At 34.7% G+C, this 22,525-nt stretch overlaps 2 protein-coding genes across 6 annotated transcripts in view; one reads left to right on the top strand and one right to left on the bottom strand.

The window, feature by feature from the left end:
- Positions 1-5,305, bottom strand: part of LOC149788581 (uncharacterized) — a 50,422-nt gene extending 45,117 nt beyond the window's left edge. For all 3 annotated transcript variants that reach the window (XM_089974632.1, XM_089974634.1, XM_089974633.1), the window contains exon 1: positions 5,068-5,305. In XM_089974632.1, the coding sequence (XP_089830758.1) occupies positions 5,068-5,205 (138 nt within the window). In that variant the 5' untranslated portion in view covers positions 5,206-5,305. The remainder of the gene's footprint in view (positions 1-5,067) is intronic.
- A 1,093-nt stretch (positions 5,306-6,398) lies between these two features.
- LOC149788580 (ELKS/Rab6-interacting/CAST family member 1-like) overlaps positions 6,399-22,525 on the top strand; it is a 105,004-nt gene continuing 88,877 nt past the window's right edge. For all 3 annotated transcript variants that reach the window (XR_016424172.1, XR_016424171.1, XM_089974628.1), the window contains exon 1: positions 6,399-8,018. Coding sequence is in view for 1 of the 3 variants with exons in the window: in XM_089974628.1 (XP_089830754.1) it covers positions 7,014-8,018 (1,005 nt within the window). In the remaining 2 variants the exon portion in view is untranslated. The remainder of the gene's footprint in view (positions 8,019-22,525) is intronic.

The following is a 22,525-nucleotide window of genomic DNA, read 5'->3' as shown; positions in this document are numbered from 1 at the left end:
ACACTGTTGTATAGTTTGATATTATTGAAATTTCTGTATAAATAGTTTGATGTTATTGACATTGTTGTGTAGTCTGATATTACAGACACTGCCATATAAATAATTTAATATTATTGACACTGCTGTATAGTTTCATATTATTGACATTGTTGTATAAATAGTTTGATGTTGTTTACATTGCTGTATAGATGGATATTACAGACTGCTATATAAATAGTTTGATATTAATGACATTGCAAAAAGTTTGATACTACTGACATTGTTGTACAAATAGTTTGATATTAGACATTGTATAAATAGTTTGAGATTAATTAATGACATTGTTGTACAAATAGTTTGATATTAGCTATTGTAAAAATAGTTTGAGATTAATTAATGACATTGTTGTACAAATAGTTTGATTTAGACATTGTATAAATAGTTTGATATTACTGACATTTTTGCATTGTTGGCTGTCCAATCAGAAATGTTTGTATTCTAATAAATTGGAAATGTGTTGACAGTTACTACTAATAATCTTAATAATAAGACAATGATGACTTTGAATTAATTTCTCATTGGCTGATGGGGTTTCGAAGGTTCTAGAAGAATTCTGCACCTTCCCATTGGTTGGGCTAGGTCACATGAATAGGCAAATTGAGAATAAGTTGAGTAGTAAGATCTGTCACATGTGGTATGATGTGAAATACAGTCATAATAGAATGTGTATAGAAGGAGAGAATTTGAACACATTCTTTTCTAATTTGGAGTCTTTCTGATTTTTGTGTGTTCCTGTTTTAAGTCTGCAGGCATGTTTTATGTTGTACTTAGATATTATTCGAGAGGAAAAATACATGTTTGGACTGTTCAGTGGAAATGGAAAGTGCTCATTATTTGGATAATAATATTATTCCGGAACTGTTGTGATTTATTTAAAGGAGTTTGGGATTACACCATTTTGACAACATTACAATTCTAGGCAAACCAGTCAATTCCCGGTTTTGAAATCTATATCCAACTTTCATTCTTTTGGACTTTCACAGAACTTTATCAGGATTATTTTGGATTCACTTATTAATGCTGTAAGTTCATCTCACATTTTCATTAATAACACTGATAATTAAATTATTTGTTAAGAAAACAAAACTTGTTTGCTTTGCTTCTTTCTGTTACTTAGTTTATGACCATAGAGCCATAACAATCAATATAATGGGATTCTTTATCCTACTGTGCTTGCCAAAGATAATAATAATAATATTGAGGACTTATTATAGCACCTAATCTTTAGAATCTCTAAGTGCTTTACAACATTAGACAACACCTATAAGATAAAAAAACATATATAATCATATGATTACAAACACAAACACCATGAAATTAGAAAAAAACATGCTGAGAATATTTAAGGTAGGAAACATTAGGTCTTTAAGTTTGTTCTTGCAGTCGAAATAAGTGAGTTTTGAGAGCCCTCTTGAATGTGATCACTGTGTCTTTGTGTCTAAGTTCAGTGGGCAATTCATTCCACATTGCTGGGCCCTGGTATGCAAAAGAACCCTGTCCATATGACTTTGTTTTCATACTTGGAATAATGAGTATACGATCGTCAGAAGAGGAGCATAAGTATCTTGCTGGTGTGTACACATGGGTAAGGTCAGATAGGTATGTTGGACGAGAGTCCGACAGTGAAATGTAGCACAGAGAACAAATTTTGTGTTTGATTCTGGATCGAATGGATAGCCAGTGTAGGGTATAGAGCAGCAGGGAGGTGTGCTCTGATTATGGTACTCTAAGTATGATGTGAGCAGCTGTGTTTGAACTTTTTGAAGTTTCTGGAGTAGATATTGAGATGAACCAGACAGAATTGAGTTACAATAGTCCAGTCTAGAAAGTACTAATGAACACACAAGTGTTTTAGTGGCATCAACTGAAAGATATTTGCGAATTGAGCTGATGCATCTCAGCTCAAGATATGCAGCCTTGCATATGTTCATGACATGTTGGTGCAATGTGAGAGTACTGTCCAGAGTAACACCTAGGTTTTGTACTGATTGTGTGAATTTAATGTTGGCATTGCTGATATTTATTGTTTTAGTTAAAGGATGTGAATGAGAAAGTCTTTGTGTTGTGATCAGAATGGCCTCAGTTTTATCATCATTCATCTGCAGCTTGTTACAAGTCATCCATGATTTCACATCAGAAATGCACCACTCTACACCTTGGATGGTAGCATCAACTTCAGTTGGGTGGCTAGAGTTGTATATTTACATGTCATCAGCATACAATTGATGAGACACTGGATGATGATCTATGACACTTGAGAGCGACTGAGTGTACAGAATGAAGAGAACAGGTCCAAGAACAGATCCTTGTTGAACACCACAACATAGATCAACTGGGTTGGAGTGTATTCCATTTGCAGATACAATTTGTGTCCTGTTGACCAAGTAGGACTTGAACAACAGTAAGGCTGTATCATGAATGCCAAATACATGCTGGAGACGGTGAAGTAATATATCATGGTCTATTGTGTCAAATGCTGCAGACAAATCAAGGAGGGTGAGGACTGTAATCTTTCCGCTATCCAATGCAGAGAGAATGTCATTAACTACTTTTAGAAGAGTAGTTTCAGTACTGTGGCAAGGGCGATATGCAGATTGTACATTGCTAAAAACACTGTTTGAATTTAGATGAGATACAAGCTGGGATAGAACAACCTTTTCTAAGATTTTTGGTTTCTTCAGCAGAGGCTTTACAATGGCAGTTTTGAAAAATGATGGGAATTCCCCGGATGAGAGAGAGAGAGAGGTATTAATAACATCAGTTAATGAAGGCAATACTGGATCTAAGCACTCAAGCAGCAGTGATGTTGGTATTGGATCAAGTTCACATGACTTTGGTGCACTCTTCATCAGGATTGTACGTACAAAATCCAAAGAGACAGGTTCAAATGCTGCTAATGGTTGCCACTCAAATTCTGTATCCCAAATGTATGGTGACGATGAGTCAATTGAAATGGTGGTGTCAAGCTTATCTCTAATGGTTTGTACTTTGTCACGGAAGAAATTTGCAAACATGTCTGGAAGGTCGATTGGAGAGAAGGTAGTTGGAAGTGGTGTTGATTTGTTCCTTGACATTAGCTTGTTAGTAATCTTGAAGAGCTCTTTGCAGCTGGAACTTTTCATGATCTTAGTAGTGTAGTGGGCTGATTTCGCTGCATGGACTATATAAGTCATACACTATTATTATTATGAATCAAGATGATTATGTTAAACAAGTTGAATGTCAATTAGAAATTAAATAAAAAATTTCAACATGCATTAATGAGATCGCAAAAAAAATAATTCTGTATATGAGGAATTTGATACTTTCCCTCTAACATACGTACACCTCAATTCTACATAGTACCCAAAACTCATAAAAATCTTGACCATAATTTACCGTTAAATTATCCAGGAAGACCCATTATATCAGGTTGTAATTCATATACTGAAAACCTATACAAAATTATTGATAGTGTTTTACAACCGTTAATGGACTCACTTCCTTCATGCATTAAAGATATGACTACTTTCATTAAAAAGTTAAAATCTATTCCACAGCTATCTGATAATTTCAGTTCTGGTATCATTAGATGCAACATCACTATATACATGTACCAACATTCCACATGCAGATGGTATTGAGGCGTGTAAATATTTTCTTGATAACAATCCTATTAATAACAAACTATCTAGTGAAGATATTTGTAAAATTGTAAAACTTATCTTGGAAAATAATTATTTTCAATTTAATAATATGAATTACTACAAATAATTGGTACGGCAATGAGTAACAATATGGCTCCTTCATACTCTTCCCTTGCATGGATAAATTAGAAAAGGATTTTATTCAACACAAAAAGTTTAACCCATCTCTTTGGTTCAGATTTTTAGATGACATATTTATGATCTAGAGACATTCAACTGAAGAACTGAACAAATGTATTGATCGCCTAAATCATTTTCACCCGACAATTAAATTTACTTATACTGCATCTAGTATGCATGTTTCAATTTTAGATGTAAATGTAATAAAAAATATTGATAACACTATCTCTGCAAATATTCATATCAAGAAAACTAATATCCACCAATATGTATGTGTGATCATGGTGTTTTTATATATAATAAAATAACGTAATCTTGTTTATTTTGCATCGGTAATTTAGTAGTGAAATATTTTTTAAACTTCTTGTTCAACTTGAAATAGTTTGTTATTATTGAGAAATAATAAAATTACAAACACTGACAAAAAAGAAATAAACTAAATGATGGGCATAGTACAAGTAATCTTTCAGAAACCATCCGAATTCTGTGCATTAGCCATGATGATGAACTTGGTAGCGACCGCATTTTGTGAGTAGGCATCAATGATGCTTTTTATCGAGTTTAAGTATCATTTGTCAATAGATAGCTAATCTCAATGAAGAATCAGATTAAATTGTTCAGTTAGAGAGATGATAATATAACCCTTTGGCTTATTGACGGGCATCGCCAATTCAGTTAATTTCGGGTTATAGACGTCCATGCCATAAAGTCATCTCAGGATGACTTAGGTTATTAGGTTGGAACCCTTACATATATAAAACTGCAGACATCACATCATGCTTACATCCTCTCTATTTTTCCAAATAAAATGCATCTAATGATTTGAAGAGCAGAGCAAAAGGGACAGATAACACTTCCTTTTCGTTATAGATTTAATAAGTTATTAAGTTGAGAAAAAAACAACAATAAGTAAAGCCTTAACAACCATGTGGCGACATCTCATAATGATCCTTGGGGTGACTTCTCCAGGCGAAGTGGGGCGACTTCTCCGACCACCATGGGGTGACTTCTCCTAACACCTGGGATGAGTTCTCCCAGGGCGAGTTCTCCTCTATTCTGTATTGCCAGTCATATGGTCTTTACCAGAAGAGTTGAAAACAATTGTTTTGGAGTAGTATTAAACTGAATATAACTGAACTTAAGTATTCGCAGAAACTGGCGGGCATATTTTATTAATATCTGACAAAAATAGATTACTTTTTAAAACAAATGAATGTATTACCTGTCCAAAACAACATACTTTGGGTTCCATCCAACTCAATCTGACGGTTGTTTTCGATGTTTGAATTTCGCGCTTTATCATACCATCATTTGCGAGTTTTCCGCGATCTGAACCTGACCATGTGGGGAGCATTAACATACAAGTTTTCTGCTATTTAAATGTCAGTTTTACACCAATAATAGTATGTTACGTGACTTGGATAAACTGTACAATACAAAAGTAAGTTTGGCAGCTCTGCTATAAAAGCTCCCAGATTTCGACATAAAACGGTATCGTCCTTATATTTTTAACGAAACGTTTATTATGTTACTTCGAATTTATATTTGTTATTATGTAGCCAGTTATATCTCAGAAAGTTCCAAATGTGAATACAAGTTACCCATCAAGCTTTTGTTTTCTTGCAAGCAACGTTTTTTGAGAGTTTCTGCATTCCCGTAAAATTCCTTATCACCCATGAAAAATGCACGGAGGTACTTAGGCAAGAAAATCGATAAGTTTTATATAAATTATGATAAATATATTATTACCTTTGAGAGACAAACATTGGATAATTGAAATATACATAAATGTTAATGCGCTTGATTTTGATATTAAGCATTGACAATTTATGTATTTTTTCTTTAGGCCATAAAAAAAATGTGTTTCCTATTGCATTGGTTTTAAAATTTAGATAGGTATGCATTTTTTTAAAAATTGTATTGCATTGTATTTACCTGTGCTTTCATGTAAAGTGTTTACACAAGAGGCTCCCAGACCAATTCTTTAAAAGGGATTTAATATTTTTGTTAAAATCTGAGTGTTTTCATAAATTAGTGTGGGAGAATTTCATAATTTAGCTACTGCGTAACTAAAAGTTGTAGGCCACACAAAATTAGACGAGATATGAAGTGTCCAGGATGTCAACGAACTCACTAAAATTATGTGTACAATATGTTAACAAACTCAGTCAACAACAACCTGTCTAGGCATGTGAGCCCACTGAATTTTTTCCTGGGTTGGGGCAAACATTTAGTGGTCAGCTAATAAGTTGTATGGATGTATGCCAAAAGATGTTTAGAAGTGAAATCGGGCGGGTGGTGGTGGCTCTTGCCCTTAATTGTGTGGGTACTCATGCGTTTATGATGCAAATAATCTAAGTTAACCACTATGTATCCATCATGCCAACAAGCCCGTTAACAACTATATGAAAGGAACGAAAACATCTCTATGTCACTCAATCTTTATCGGCATCCTCCTACGTTTTTAGATTTAGTTCGTTTCGTAACTATTATTAGTAATAAAATAGACATCACCGACGAAAACTTTTCCGGAAGTAGATGGCGCATAATTTATGAATAACATGACTTAAGTGCAATATATGTGATGGATTATGCATCTTTTTGCATATAGGCTTATCCATCTTTTTTAGAGAAATATTCTAGTGCAGAAAGTTTCACTTAAATTACCATGTAGTTGTTGCAAAGTCAGCAGATGCACATAGTTAATATTCTTCCGGTGGACGGTCGTGAGGAGGTCAGCTTCAGCAGCAATGATGAATTCGGCTCACCTGCTAACCGGCTGTATGGAATCTGCAACAGGGGACATGAAAGGTGCCTCTCCGTTCACTTCAAAACATGGACAGAATGGCAAACGTTGATACGATTTAGAGATGTAAATAATTTAATTTCGAACTGTAGAATTATTTCGAAACACAATGTATTACGTGAGCAAAACTGGCATTATACTATAGGCATACAGCGTATAGTATTGTAACTTTCTTTGGATTTATTCATTGTATCGCTGATGTGGATAATTGAGAAGGATCGAAGTGGTATCTTTCGAAACTTTTATATTGGTATCGCATATAGGTTTATGAAGCCAATTTTTAAACAATGACTGAACTACTGTGTTTTTGATATTGATATAAAATCAGCTTCTCTCTTTTGTGACACCCCATTAACTTAAAAATGTTCAGAAGAAAGAAAAAGTCACCCAGTGCCAAGGATATTGCATCACTGAGTTCAGGAAAGAGCAAAAATGGGACAGCGTCTTCCTCACCAGCATATTCTTCACTACCTAAAAGTATGTTTTCATCTGGTCATCAGCCACAAATGGACTCTCTTATGCAGCCCAAGTCGAGTCCAACACGGCCAACTCCTTCTAGTTCTGGGGAAAGATTTTGGGTTTCGAACACCTCAAGTAACCAGGAAATGAGAGGTAGTCCACTGGATCTTCCAATGGAGACCCTTCAGTCTATAAGCGCCGCATACAACTTGGGTCAACAGCAGCAGGGCTACATGTCGGAATCAATGGGTTACAACTCTTTATCCACATCGCTGTCATCAAGTAATCAAAGGAGTCCTTTTCAAAGTCCAGTACACACTTCACAGTCAAATACAACAAATACAAGAGCTTCTACGCGACACAGGTCTTTGGAAAAAGGAGAGTGTTCAGGACTATTTTCTAGTGATCAGGATCTAAACAGACAGTTTGAGCGACTTCAGTTGCTAATGCCAGTGGACTCGGATGCAGTTTCTAGGACAATGCCAATTGGACGAGATCATAGAGCAGTACCAACAGTATATGCACGTGATCGATCACTGGACAGGGAACAGTATCCCCACATGGGGGCACGGTCCCTGGAAAGGGACCATCACTTTAGTGTAGGAAGGTCAAGGTCATCAGATCGACAGGAATTGCAACAACAATTGAATCAGTCCCAAGAATTCAAAACCTTAAGTAGAGATTCACTTATATTAGAACTCCAGTCCCAGATAACTGACCTTAATAAAGAATGTGCCAAATTACAAGCAGATGTTGATTCAGCTAAGGATAAACTTAGTTCCACCATGAATAGCATTAAAACATTTTGGAGTCCAGAGCTGAAAAAAGAGCGAGCACTTAGAAAAGAAGAAAGTGCCAAGTACAGTCTACTTAATGAACAGCTGAAGGTTGCACAAGCTGAAATGAAGGTAAAGATACAATGCAGTAAATGCAGAAACAGATTTGACTAGTCTATTAGTCTCTCTCCAAAAGTCAGTTATGTACACAACTTGTTGTAGGATCTATTTTAGAATTTAACATTTTGGGTGGGTGGGTGGGGATTTTCCAAATATATGAGGTATTTTGATGAAGAATTAAAGGTAGTGCTTGTAAATATTAATTTGTCAGATTTTTTTATAGAAATAAATGCAATTCCCACAGTTGCGCATCCAGCACAGACCCTAATATTGGGATTAAATCGGTTTAATGAAAAAGAATAAAGTATAAATAAAGAGGAGGAACTTGAGGTTAGCTTCCAGGTCAAATAAGTGTGAAATTCTCAGAGGACATGTCATTTCTCTTTGTAATGTACCCCAATGATGTTCCTCATTTTCCTCCATTTAGAGTGATAAGGTGACGTTAATTCTTTTCATTGTAATTATCTTGTGAAAAAGAATGCCCCTTCGATTGCCACTCTGACATGCTTTGAGAAACTATGTTCTATTGAGTTTGTATATAAGCAGTGGTAAATAAACTATACTCTGTTTTGTTACAGTGGTGTTTAAATTAAATGATGCCACAAATATAAATTATGAATTTAATCAGTGACTTCTCGGTCTGATACAATATACCGTAATATTACTTGCTGTTATTATATACATATGATTTCTATAATGCAGAGTGTCAGTAGAGGATTGTAAAAAGAGTGCATACAAGTATGTCAAGTCCTAAAATTAGGTTGGCAGAATCTTTTAATTTTTCTGGAAGCATACTTGTGTTGAAAATGAGGCAGCAAACGGAATTAAAAAAAAGAAAAAAAGACAGAAGTTCCATTTGATTGTTGATATATAAGTACCTAAATCATATGTGAATTAATCCTGAATACAGTCTAAAGCTTCAAGGTACATTGCATATACCAGATTTTTTAAAGTTTTTCTATAGAGCGAAAATTATATCCAACCTTTATTCCATGTGGTCAACAATTAAGGCATTTAAAACTATTTACTAATTTGCATGTTTATTCTGAATTAGTTTATTTTGTCCTGCTTGGTACATTTTTCATTCATTCTTGTACCACTTCAGTAGCCTAGTGGTTAGAGCGTTTGCCTCGGATGCGGTAGGTCGCGGGTTCGAACCCCGGCCGAGTCATCCTAAAGACTTACAAAAATGATACTAACAGCAGCCTTGCTTGGCGCTCAGCATTAAGAGGTCAGTGTTAGGATTGGTTGGCCTGGTGTCAGGATAATGTGACTGGGTGGGACATCATGCTACATGTCTGCGCATGATGCCCCAGTACTAGACATCACTGTAAACTGCCACACTGCAGACATTGTGGCGATATGACTGAAAAATTGTTAAAGCTATGTTAAAAATCTAAATCACACACACACACACACACACATACTCATTCTTTCTTTACTTAATTAGTGATGGTAATTCACAGTGTGATGCTAAGTGCTTACCAACACAAGTTTCTTTGGTTGGAATGATGTTGCTATTTGATTGGAAGAGAAAACTATACAGCATTTTATGTGATCAAATTGGGATTGTAACCAATAATTTTATTGTTGTGGTTTAAGTTTGTTTTTAATATTGTTAATGGGGAAACGTTTTTAAAATCATTTTACGTGTATAATGTTAAAGCTTAATATTCTATTTACTGAAAAATATTTTCATTTTAGATTGATATTAATGGCTTAAAACTCAGTCCTGATACAGGTATTAATATTAGGATGTGCTTTTAATTTTCCTTTCTATCCTGTCTATGCCTAGTGGTTAGAGCATCCGCCTCGGAAGCGGGTGGTCGTGGGTTCAAACCCTGGCTGAGTCATACCAAAGACTTATAAAAATGGTACTAACACCTGCCTTGCTTGGTGCTCAGCATTAAGAAGTTAATGTTAGGACTGGTTGGCCTGTTGTCAGGACTGGGTGTGACATGATGCTATATGTCTGCGGCATGATGTCTCCTTGCTAGACATCACTATAAACAGCCACACTGCAGACATCTACGATATGATTGAAAAATTATTAAAGCTATGTTAAATAATCCAAAGCACACACACACACCTGGCACACTCACTATACTTTTGAATGCAAGGTACTGGTGTGTTTATGTCAGGAACTTTGAGATAAAGTCTGGAAGAGTCAAGAATTCCTCAACCTGAAATTCTTTTGAAACCTCTGGTACATGTATAAAGTCAATTAGTTATGAAAGTTTTGCTATGATCCCAGTTTCAAGTCTATAAGACCTGTTAATTCAATTCTCACTTTAAAGTAGAGTTAATCCGTGTAATGTGTTTTGGATTGATGCCTCATTTTGCGATCTTCGCTAGCCAAGGTTCCGACAACCCTATCTTCACCTTGGCAGTTCAAACAGCTGTATTGGTGCTTTGTCCTAGTGACATCTATTGGATTTCATGTGTTGCCTCCCTTAGTATGTAATTCCAACTAACCATTAGCATGGGGCATTGTACATTGGCTGAAAATGGTGGTGGCAGTTGACCTAAAAAGGATACTTTGTAAGTTTAACATTGAACGTATGACTATACGTAAGAGAGAAGCTATTACAAGTTTATTTGAGTGAAAGATATTTGTGCAAAAATGGACCGGCACTGGAAAAGTGCTTATTTATCAGTCCATTCAAGTTGTATGCTCCCCTAGTATCGATCACGTAGGAACAGAGACAATTTGATTCGATGCATTGGTTGCTGCTGGATCCAATTAAATTCACAGAGCCGAAGCACAGAAATATCTGCTTTATATGCCAAGGTGTAGATAGGGTTATTATATCGGAACCTTGGCTAGTGAAGATGTCACTTCGCTTGCGGTGATAACTTGGTCTAGAGTGTTGCATCTTAGGATTGCTGGTTTCCTGCAGATTTTTGTCCTATGTCAGCCAGATGATAGAACATGTTAGATTGTAATTGTAATCCATTTGAAAACAACATATTTAGCAGTCAGACATTCAAAGTTTATGGTTGACTACTGAATTGCAATGCAAAGTCCTTGACAGCTGCTAGTGTAAAAACATGATGCTTTAATTTATTCTGAGATTGAATTAATGACAAAATGAACACAATTTAAGCAAATACACATTTTGTTATTTAATCAATGAACTGTTAATTTGAAAATAAAATTAATTTTAATGAATACTGGTAGATAATGACTGAACACAGTACTTGAATAATTTGTTGTACATACAGGCACAGGGCTTATGACTTAAAAGAAATCACAAGCCCTGATTCCAGTATCTTGTGCCCAAAAAGGCACTATTATTTTTTGTTGCTTGTGACACAATGCTGCAATTGCTATGCATGAATTAAAAGTACAATGTTTGGTTAGTCATTCTTTTTATCTCCCTTTTGCCAAAGGGTGACAGTTTTAATCAAAACCTCTAACCATGTCTGGACCACCTTTGATCCCTTTATTTTTTTTTTATAAAACCTCTACAAACATTGTGCCCTTGGCCTAAATTCACCTGATTACAACAATAAGGTAATCAATTAACAGTTTTTTGTTACACCTTAGCCAAGTCTGATCAGACAGTCATGCATCATTGAGCTGGTGGCAATAACTGCTGGAACAGTTCTGGTCCCCAGTAGATTGTTTCAGCTGATTTGTTTGATAAAAACATGAAAAAATACAGGTTTTATTTCTTCAATATTTTGTTATCTTCTAATTGGCAAAAGTGGTAGATTTGAACTATGAAATAATGGAATGTGTGATAGACACTTGGAAATGGTATTGTTGTTCTTCCGCTGCTATAATCTCATGTATGTTGAAGCCAAATGAGCACTGATTATATAACTCAGGAAATCTGTTCCTCATTCATACACTTAGATAATGTTTTACTATGTTCACAAAGTTTACAACTTGCAAGAAAAGTATGGTATATAGATGATATGTTATGATATATTATGATATGATATGTTATGGAAACTATATGGGAATAAATATTAACAATGACTAACCTTTAAATAACTTCATGATAAAAACCCCACATTTCATCATGATCAAAGTCTTCTTAGTCAAATTAGATTTCCCACCCACCCACTTGGCACTTTACTTCGAATACAGGATGGGCTCGATCTGAAATTAGAGGGGATCTGGGTGTTGGACTGTCCGAGCACTGGAACACTAATATTGAATGAGAGCATGTTTCAGTATGGAAAATTCCATTGTGCAGAGCTCATTTCAGGTGAACGAGATATTCAAACTTGGTAGCATTTCAGCATTTGACGAAATTTAAGTGTCCATGGAAACAAAGATAGCTCACTGCAGCCTATGAAGATAAAATATCAAAACTGTCAAAGCAAGTACACATTTTATTATCACCGAAGGATATTAGAGATGGTTTCACATTTTTTCATGTAATACTTTATGTTTACATTTACATGTATTTGGAACAGTTTATCTTCGGAACATTTGTGCAGCTCTTCATTTTTACAGCTTTACTTTTCACTGCAATCTGATTAAAATCATATCTCCATTGTTCTATGTGAAGATCTGTTAGTGACTGCTTAGGAGTTATGTTCAGGTGACCTGCATTGTTACCGTAATTGCTAATTTTATCAGCCAATCCGATGGAGTCTTATATATTTGTGTTTGGTAGACTGAGCAATATTGTGTGCCAAATGATGTAATTCATGTTCAAATTTCTGAAAGCTGCATTTCCATTGGTTAATTCAAAGGTCACCAGAACATAACACCATAAGTCATGGCTGTCAAATCTTCATCTAGGACAGTGGAGATTGGATTTTAATCAGATTGCTTTTCACTAGTACCATGAAAAGCTAATGTACATATACACCCTCTGGTGAGCTCTGTGTTCTGGCATGTTTATTACATCATTAAGCCAGTAAGGTCATTCTTACCTCCACATTTGCCTGTATTATATTCCATGCCCAGTTGGCTATGATATTTGCAACTGGAAGATAAGAGTATTCAGTTTCATGCTAGGGTATGCATGCCTAATGTAATTGTCCAGATAAGACATAAAGCAATATAGAGTTGACTTTTTATTACCAAATGTGGTAGGCCATCTCAGATTTAAAAAATGTATGTCCTTTTGTTAATTCTTGATGTTCCATGAGTAAGCTGGCAGAATCCCAGCCAAGACAGGCGATTGTGATTTTGTCAGTAATTTCACTGCCTCTTAAACTACAGGATGATACCTTTGCATTGCCCAAAGAGTTGGAGAAATAATTTAGATAATTTGGGGTTGTATAGATGCATGCAATTGGAGAAATGGAAAATCTAACAACGAATGCTTATATCATCTAATTAAATTACTCTATAGATTTATACATGCATTTTGAAGGACATAGATATGGAAATCAGTTTTTCACATTGTGAACAATATTTTAATTTTTTTGACTAAATCGTAGAATAGAGTAGTGAAATGGCTTAAAATACAGTTGAATTTTCACTCACTTAGTCCAATAAAACATGTTTGATGTTATATATAATGTCATAGTTTGTATTATATATGATTCAGGTTGAAAACTGATGCTATAGATGTAATAACTTAAATACATGCCATACAGTAGTCATTAGGGTTGAAACCATACACCTGTGCCACGTATCGATACTATTCATGATAGACAGCCTATGATACAATGCATTATTGATACACGTATCAGCCAGATGTTCTTTTTGTCTTTTGAAGGTCTGTCATTGGTTGGGCGGTGCCATTTTATATGTGTTTACATTTTGGTTGTATTTCCAGAAGGGAGATTACAGATTAAGACTGACTTGTCATTTGTTCATATACATGTACTATTCTCATCCTTGACAAGATAAGAAAACAGTTACACGTACTTACATGTTATTTTGTATCTATTTATATCAAGTTTTGGTGTAGTGCTTCCGGTGTATCATGCTGTGAATAAGCTACAGTTTGTTCCGATTGGTGATCACTTTTACCCCAGACTTGAACACCAACCAGAATTTAATGTAACATATTTCACTGCTTGACTCACCAGTAGTGTAGCCTTCAAATTCAATCCAGGGAGAGGGGCCTCGAGTGGCCGAGTGGTCTAAAGCGCTCTCCGTTACAGATCACTGCCATCTCACCTCTGTCTGCATGGGTTTGAGTCCAAGGCTCGGCTAGCATGGGTACGTGTGAAAGCCTGCCAGTAGCTTCTCGTGGGTCGGTGGTTCTTCCCTGGGTTTTTCAGGGTTCTTCCTCCACCATTAATACTGGCCGCCATGTATAGCCTATCGTGTGCTGAAAAATGGTGTTAAACACTACAACAACAATCCAGGGAGGCAAGATTTGAAGGAAATAAAGAACTTTTGCCTAAATGTGCTTTTAAAATGAAGAGTGAAGTATACAAGTCCTCATACATGAAGAATAAGTCTGGAATGTTGATATGTTATCGGTGACTGTACATGGAATTTGTAGGGGCAGGGATTTCAAACCACGTGACATACCAGTAGTCACCTTGTGTTTATTTGTAGAAGGCAAGTGGATGTTTTCAGAATTACTTTTCTTTTAAAGTTTGACAGAATTGAGTGCATATGCTTGTGACATCTGTCTCAAATTCCCAACTTGTAAAAGAAGGCAATAATTATTCTTGACTGCTAGAGATGAAAAGGAACTTGCATAGAGCAAGTATCATTTTGTACTGATCCTTCCTCTCATGTATTGATATGGGCATCAATATGGACAAAGTATTGATATATCAACACTAGTAGAAATATAATAATAAACACAGTATAAATGTATTACTCACAAGCATTGCATTTTTGTATAAAATCAGGTTTTCTTTCTTAAGAATTCTACAGTTTTAGAGTTGATTGCATAACCAATGAAATGAGGATTTAAAAAAAATAGCAAAATTTAAAAATTGTTATTACAATTCAGAGGTCTGCTAATGTACATGATAGCAAAAGCTCTGTATGAAATGCAGTTTGTAGATTTGATCCATCACTGGGGTGGGCTGGGGTGATGCATCTAAGGGTGGGGACAAGTAGCATTTGGTTGCTGATATCCTCAGCATGTTATCATGGAAATATGAACTCCACTCCTGCATGGATAATCACACCAACATCTGATATCTATCAAACAAGGATACATTGAAAATTTTGCATTTACACAGTGATTAGTGGTCTGATTGTTGTCCCCGACGTAATTATTTGTCATGTTTGCAAAGTAATAGTTAAGGATATCTGCTATTTCATGCATACTTGTTGTGGAGTCTCCATTGTGGTCTAACTGAATAGGATTGTTTTGGGAGGGATTAAATTCTTTCAGGTATGCTTGTATTGGTAGGAAACTATAGCTTCATTAAAACATTGATTCCTTTTTGTGCTAGGCTGATAGCTAAGTTTTCCCAGTCCTTACATCTAAAAATGGTCTCTTTTATGTCTTAATTTTGCCATAACTCTCTATCTGGATATGTCACAGCTGGTTTACATTCATTTTCATTAGTAGAATAATTATTTAATTGTTCTTAATATGCTAGTCTGTGATATTAGTATTATACAGCTATAAATATAGATACAGGTAATCTTTAGCCTTTCTGCTGAAAACTAAATTGCCATAGTTTTCTGTGTCAACAACTCTTGGTTATTACTCCAAAACAAATCTGATGCGTCAGGTCTCACTGAATGGTAATTTTTGGGCAGTCTAAGACAGAGTGAGAAAAATGAGACTAATTTATTACTAAAACAGTAATTACTGATGAGACCCTATTAATTTCATAAGTGTTAGACATTTGGACAACTGATCCTCATTCAGTTGAACTTTGAGGCTCGCTATATGCTAATTTGGTTTACATGCTTTCATTCTTTGTTCCATTTGTATTGAAAAAACATCTAGTTCTTTGCTACCATGCTCAATTTTACACCATTGCTAAGCATCCAATTACCTTTGGTTTATGCCTATTTTGATTTATGCCATAAACTCAGGAACATACGAATGGGATAAATAAAGTGTCACCTTTATTATATTAAAAATACTCAGGCAGAATATTATGACATTTATAGGCTATGCTCTTTGTCACGAACTATTTCATTCTTAATAACTTTGCTGTATACTAAAATATACAAGGAATTACTGATACAGTAAAAACTGTTATGAGCAACCACCTGTCATTTCCAACCACAATCGTAATGCATAGATTGATTTTATTATAAAATGCTGTCATGAGCGACCACCTGCTGAACGTGACCAGTGACCATGATATCATGGCAAAATATGCATTTTGACACTGCAGTGAAGGACCATATTGCAAAAATGTTAATTAACTCCACCTTTATTTAATCAAATGACCATTTATATGTTATTAAAAAAAGGAGGCTGTGCACCATGATCTGAAATTTTGCCTATGGTGTTTTTATATATTTTATTGCAAACCAGACCAAAGTACCTATAGCATATCCCAGCCTTGTTTACGGCCTTATTATAGCGACTGATGATTCGTATGAGTACGATCCAGCATCCAGCTCTATGAGTATGACTGACCGTATCATGAGAACAGAGACGGACACCAATGACCTTTATGCAGTCATCTGTAACAACCAGTGCTTGAATAGTAAAGCCTGTTCTGATCAAAACCATGCATGAAAAGAACAAACAAACAAACAATTTAAAAAAAAGGATTCTGGCTATGGGTTTCTGTATAGTGACAGATGGTACTGTCCGTAAACCTAGCAAGTGTACATGTTGCGAGTTCCCATTATGGTGCCAAAGTTTGGTAGTGGTCACCTATATTGTTTGTCTTCAGAATTAATCCGTATTGCCAGGGGGTGAACAAGGTCTTAATTGTCTATTACACCAGCAAGTGAGTATCATTTGCAGCATTCGATTGATAGTTTTAAAGGCTTGTGATGTTTGTTGTTTCCCCCATCACTATAAACTGCCACACTGCAGACATCGTAGCGATACGACTGAAAAATTGTTAAAAGCTATGTTAAAAATCCTAACCACACACACACACACACTCACGCATCCCCCCATGTTACAGTGATTACATCCCTGTCACCAAGCTGTCTCATCTATTCAAGTTGGTGCGACCGGGCTACACCTTGTTTATAGAGTGAACCCTGTATGTCTTTGAATTAAGCCATTGACTTATTTTCTGAGTAAATGAGTCTGTTTCTGGATGAGATAACTGTTTCTTTTTATTTCATTAATTGTTAGATATGCAATGCCCATGTAAATATTTTTTATATTTTCCCAAAGCCTAGTCAAAACCATCCTTACAGATCAACAACTGTGCACTAATAATCTTAACACCCCTAGTACCTTAACAACAATGGAAGAACCTACAGCTAAAAAGAGACAAATTTTCACACTGAAGAATATTATTATTATAGCTGAAAGAAAAGAGCAGACCACTCACAAAGTAGCAGTTTCAACATTGGTAAAAGAAATTTAGGGTGTTGTAAAGAAAAAGGAGTAAATCAGAAACAATTTCAGATGCAAATAGATGTACATGTGATATTCAAATGTAAACATGATATCTTTGGTGAATGCATACCATATTTTAACAAGAACTATAATAAAGAATAGAATACATGTACTGTGATTGTAGTTATTTTACCTTAAATTGTTCTGAAACTGGACCTTGGAAACTGGTAATTTTGTACAAACCTGTTATGAGAGACCACCTGTCTTTGAGAGACTTTTTTTTTTGTTGGCAGAAGGTGCGGTCTGTCATAACAGGTTTTACTGTAGAAGTACTTTTTTTGCTCAGAATGAGTACAAGAATAAGTATAAAAATGTTTGTAAAATGGATGCATAATGATAAGTAGTTACTTAATAAGTGCAAATAATGCCAAAAAAAAGAGAACTGTAAATAAAGATGATAAGTAAATTTTTCCTTAGGTATTTTATTTTGTAAAATATTAATACTTATTAAAAAAAATGAAAGTAAAACATTACTTGGTAATAAATTTACACAGTAATTTTATTTAAATGCATCAAAATTTGAGTAAATGGGTAAAATTATGTTGATGTCCATCGACAAACTTGGTAATGAGTTAATCAGGTTTAACAAACTAGATGTTTTTTATTATCCATGTGTTATGGGGTGGTGCTTGTAGTTATCATTATTTAGAGGATGATCAGCCTCAGTGTTATTGCCCATATCAAGTGAATAATAAAAATATGCAAATAATGGATGAAATAAATGAGATCTGGGCAGAGATATAGAATTAAACAACACAAACCCTGTATATAAAATATAACAATTTAATCAGTTAGATAAAATAAACTTGTACAAGATGCTTGAAGGATACACTAATGTTCAAAACTAGTTATTAAAAGTTTAAGCAATGCAATTAGCAGTTTCGTTTACACAGATATAACAAATTTCATCATAAAATCGAGTGAGAGATTGACACTCAATTGTTCAGTATGCCTGCATAACCTGATGAATGGTTGGGGGCAATTTATTCCTCTGGCTCCCTTCTGATACTGCCTACACATCCAGCCTCTTACAGATCATTAACTGCAATTGGATTTTATTTCTTTTAGGTACCCAGTGGAGCTAATTTCTGTTTAAAAAGATAAATATGTAACCTAAATAGTTTGTAGGGTCTTTACTTCTTGGATAGAAGGTCATCTCTCTTGTTATGTCAGATCATGTTGTAATTCAGACAGACACTAACTGCTAATATGGTTCCGGTCACAGCCTGGTATTCCATACCATATAAATTGTATCACAGTTCCTTCCATACACAAAACTTAGTACAGGAAGATTATTGTCTTTGTCTAGCAGAATTATTTAACATCACTAATCAATCTATATCATAGTCTGGTCTTGTGTCATACAGTTACCCCCCAACTATGTGAACTAAGTCACAATCTTGGTTAATGATGGGAGCATAAACATATATGGTTTACAATAAAAGGCCATATGGTTCCTACTGTGACTCAAATGCCAATACTCCAGTTCATAGGTTAAGAGAATGTACTTAAATCTTAGCTATACAAATGAATTGGAACAAAATTCATTTATTGTTTTAACTATTATTTGCTAACTAGCAATTCATTGCCATAAACATCCTATGGACCTGGTAATAATCAACTCCTAGCATACATGATTCATATGATATATAAACAAATAAATTAAAACAATTATTGCAAGACTCCTGTCAAGAAAATGATGTGAGAAATTCTTAGAGTACATGAGTCATATAACATAGAAGACAAATTGAACATTTATCTTCAAATTCATATCAAAGAAAATTTTATGAAACTATGACAAATAAACAATTATCTTCAGACATAAATTGTAGAAAAAGTTGTTTGAAACTAAGATGCTGTGCCTTGTCCATTGAGATTTTCTCCCTTTCTATGTAGCAGTCATCTCTTTACCTTTTTGTGGTCCCTTATCTCTTAAGACTTCTAAACCCATTCATTGGACAATTTTAATGAGAAAAATGCTCTTTAATTTGAGTCAAGACATCCTGCCTTTTGCAGAAATCTTTGATTAATTTGTGGCATAATATATGTATAAAACACGAAACTTAGTATGGAAGCTCTTACTTTGAGTCAAGACATCCTGCCATAGTATGGAAACATGCCTCTAATCATTAACATAGATCTTAGGTTTATTTAACTGCAAAAATTAACATATGAACATCCTGGGTTTCACATCCTTTCCTGCTTTCCATAATAAACTGAACTCCGCAAAGTTGCAGCTTAGGATAAATATCTCAGCAAGTACAATCACTGTTTATGTAACATTTGAACCCTTGACATTTCTTTGATACTTCAACTCAATGTACATCTTGTTGACCATTTCACTTTTATTGGACAGACCCCATTAACAAACAATTATGTCCCCGTCAGATACATTAGTGTACTGTATCCTTGCCCCTATGTGTCATGCTTACACCTGCACATTGCAAGCATCTGCAAAATTCACAGTTACTCAAAACATAATCATAAATATAGATTCTGTTCTTACAGAAAATTGGAATTTATACATGAACGATAATATCTGTTAACAATGTCAAACATCATTTTGGAAAGAGAACAATCTAGAATCCTAATATAGAGACAGGTTGATAGGGTCTCATTGCTTTGGAGAAATTTCTTAGTACTACAGTAAAACCTGTCTTGAGAGACCACTGCTATGAGAGACCGCCTGTCTTGAGATACCAGGTTCTCCATGTAATGATTTATTGATTATATAGTGTTATGACCTGTTATGAGAGACCACCTGTCTTGAGAGACCATTATGCTTTGGCAAAAGGGGTGGTCTTTCAAGACAGGTTCCACTGTAGCTGAAGATGAATATCGGCATTTATAGTTAGTACAAATTATTAAGCTCTTAAAGAAAATTATTTAGTTACAGTTTTGAATACATTTCTGTCTTTAGAAAAATTCTGTAACTTTATGCAAGATGTATTGTATTTCAATGTTAACCTTGTTTGTATATTGTTTTATCACATAGTTGATACACTTTACATAGCAACATTTGAAGTATATTTTGAGATGTCAGCATGTGAACATGTCACTTTCTATGAATCCAGTTTGTTCATATGTTTATTATTGTCGTTATTTGTTGGCTGCAACCACTGGAATTTTTCTAGGGAAATTAGCACACATAGGTACTGCAAAGTAGATATAACATGACCAAGACAAAGATTCCATATTAGCTTACTCTGTCATGATATGTAACCATTATGCCAATTAACCCACAGAAAGCACATGGTTTCTATTATATGTACACCTCTTCCTTGATAACTTGCTCATACTGGGGTAAAAAAAATATAGACTGCACCATAAACTAGGGCGCGGGTTACTGAGGGACGTCAAACAAATCCGCTAGATCCTGTGAACTGCAAGGTTGAGGAAAAAAGGGGGGGGGGGAATGGACTGTTTAATGACTGAATCCTCGTCTTATAATCATGTCGAGAATAATTGTCAATAAAGAGATTTTTCTGCCTAAGTTGTTTGTTACTCTCTATAAATTACATTTATTTTGAAAATGTCCAACATCTGAAAGATCGATAACATGATTCCGCCTGGTTTCAACAACCAACACAGTATCAAATGTTTTTGTGTATTACGTCATGGCTTTTTGTTTTGGCAAATAGTCTGGGTCTCAGAGTGGTGTGTTATTTATTTTTTTCGAAACAAGGAGTCTACTAAGCAGGGAACCAGACTAACAGTTGATACACTACCAAACAAGATTCCTTTTATCAAAAACAAGCAAATTTATTTTGTGAGACCATCGTCTACGTGGAAACTTAAGTTTTGTATTTTTCAATTAGTAAAATATGCCATGATTTCATTGCAAGTAATAGTGAAACTTCTTATCATTCTAGAAGATATCTCTACATGTGAATTCAGGAATTCTCTGAAACTCATTTTCCCCAGAATGGTCCATATTTGTGAAACAAAGTTCTTTATTTTACGAAGTTCTCATTTCGCTTTATTGCCTTGCTTTCTTTGATCACAGTTATGAATGAGTTGTTTATTTTAAGGTAGTGTAATTAGATTATGTACCAATAACATTTATAACATTGTTTGATTGATCAACTGAAATAACGTAACCAACATACGACTGGGGCTGGTGGTTCTTAAGCATGTGGGATTTGTATGCCTTTTAACATTTTACATTTTTTAAATATTATTCCACCTCCTTTGATTCAACAGATGTAATTAACGTGATAATAAAAAAGGATGCCAGCTTTTTATTTAGTCCAACAGTACAACAAATGCTTCTGCAAGTCCGATATCAAAACACAGTCAGCACTTAATTACGTTCTCAGAGAAATGCTTTTGGACATTTTGTTTAATTACAAGAGGACACAATGCATTTATGATGATTACACTTAAAAGGAACTAAAACATAGAACAAGAACACAAATTTCAATTGATAAATTTTTTTATTTATTTGGTATTTATTTATTAAAGTACTGCCTCCACTAGGCGTAATTGACATTTTCATTGATAGAAAATTTTTTTCCTTGAATATTGTTAATTATGGTGTACCAAGATTGTTGTTTGGAAAGAAAATGTAGCAAATTATGACTTCCTATTAAAATTTGATATTTCGTAATGTTGATAAAAAAATTTACAGGTCCTATCTACCGTTTTTGATGATAAAACGAGCAATACATGTATATCAAAGTTTCCATTTTCTTCAAGTTTGACATTGTGTCGATATTTTCTGCTTTAAAGAATGGAATTCACGCCTGACCCGATGTTATAAGTTGATTCGTGAGTTATTAGGGCGCGAGTTATTGAGGGAGTGGTATATTAGAATGAGTAGTTGGTGTTATGCAAACTTTGTTACATGCTCACAGAAATAATAATAGAAAACAAAATTGTTAAACTTTAGCTTTAAAAAATTGTGGAATGCACATGTTCGACCACATGCTTATATTTCATGTCAGTTAAACTTAAATTACAAAAACACTTGGCATGTTGAATATGGCTAATTTACCTTATGTGGAACTCTCCATATCTAAAACTAGAACATGAATACATTGCATCCCATCCTTAGGACAAGCGTGGTTTAAATGTCAA

This window comes from Sinohyriopsis cumingii, chromosome 11 (assembly GCF_028554795.1).
Source record: "Sinohyriopsis cumingii isolate HCF-2022 chromosome 11, ASM2855479v2, whole genome shotgun sequence".
Classification (NCBI taxonomy): Eukaryota; Metazoa; Mollusca; class Bivalvia; order Unionida; family Unionidae; genus Sinohyriopsis; species Sinohyriopsis cumingii.
Note: the sequence above shows the minus strand (reverse complement) of the source record. Positions and strands in the feature narration are given on the sequence as shown.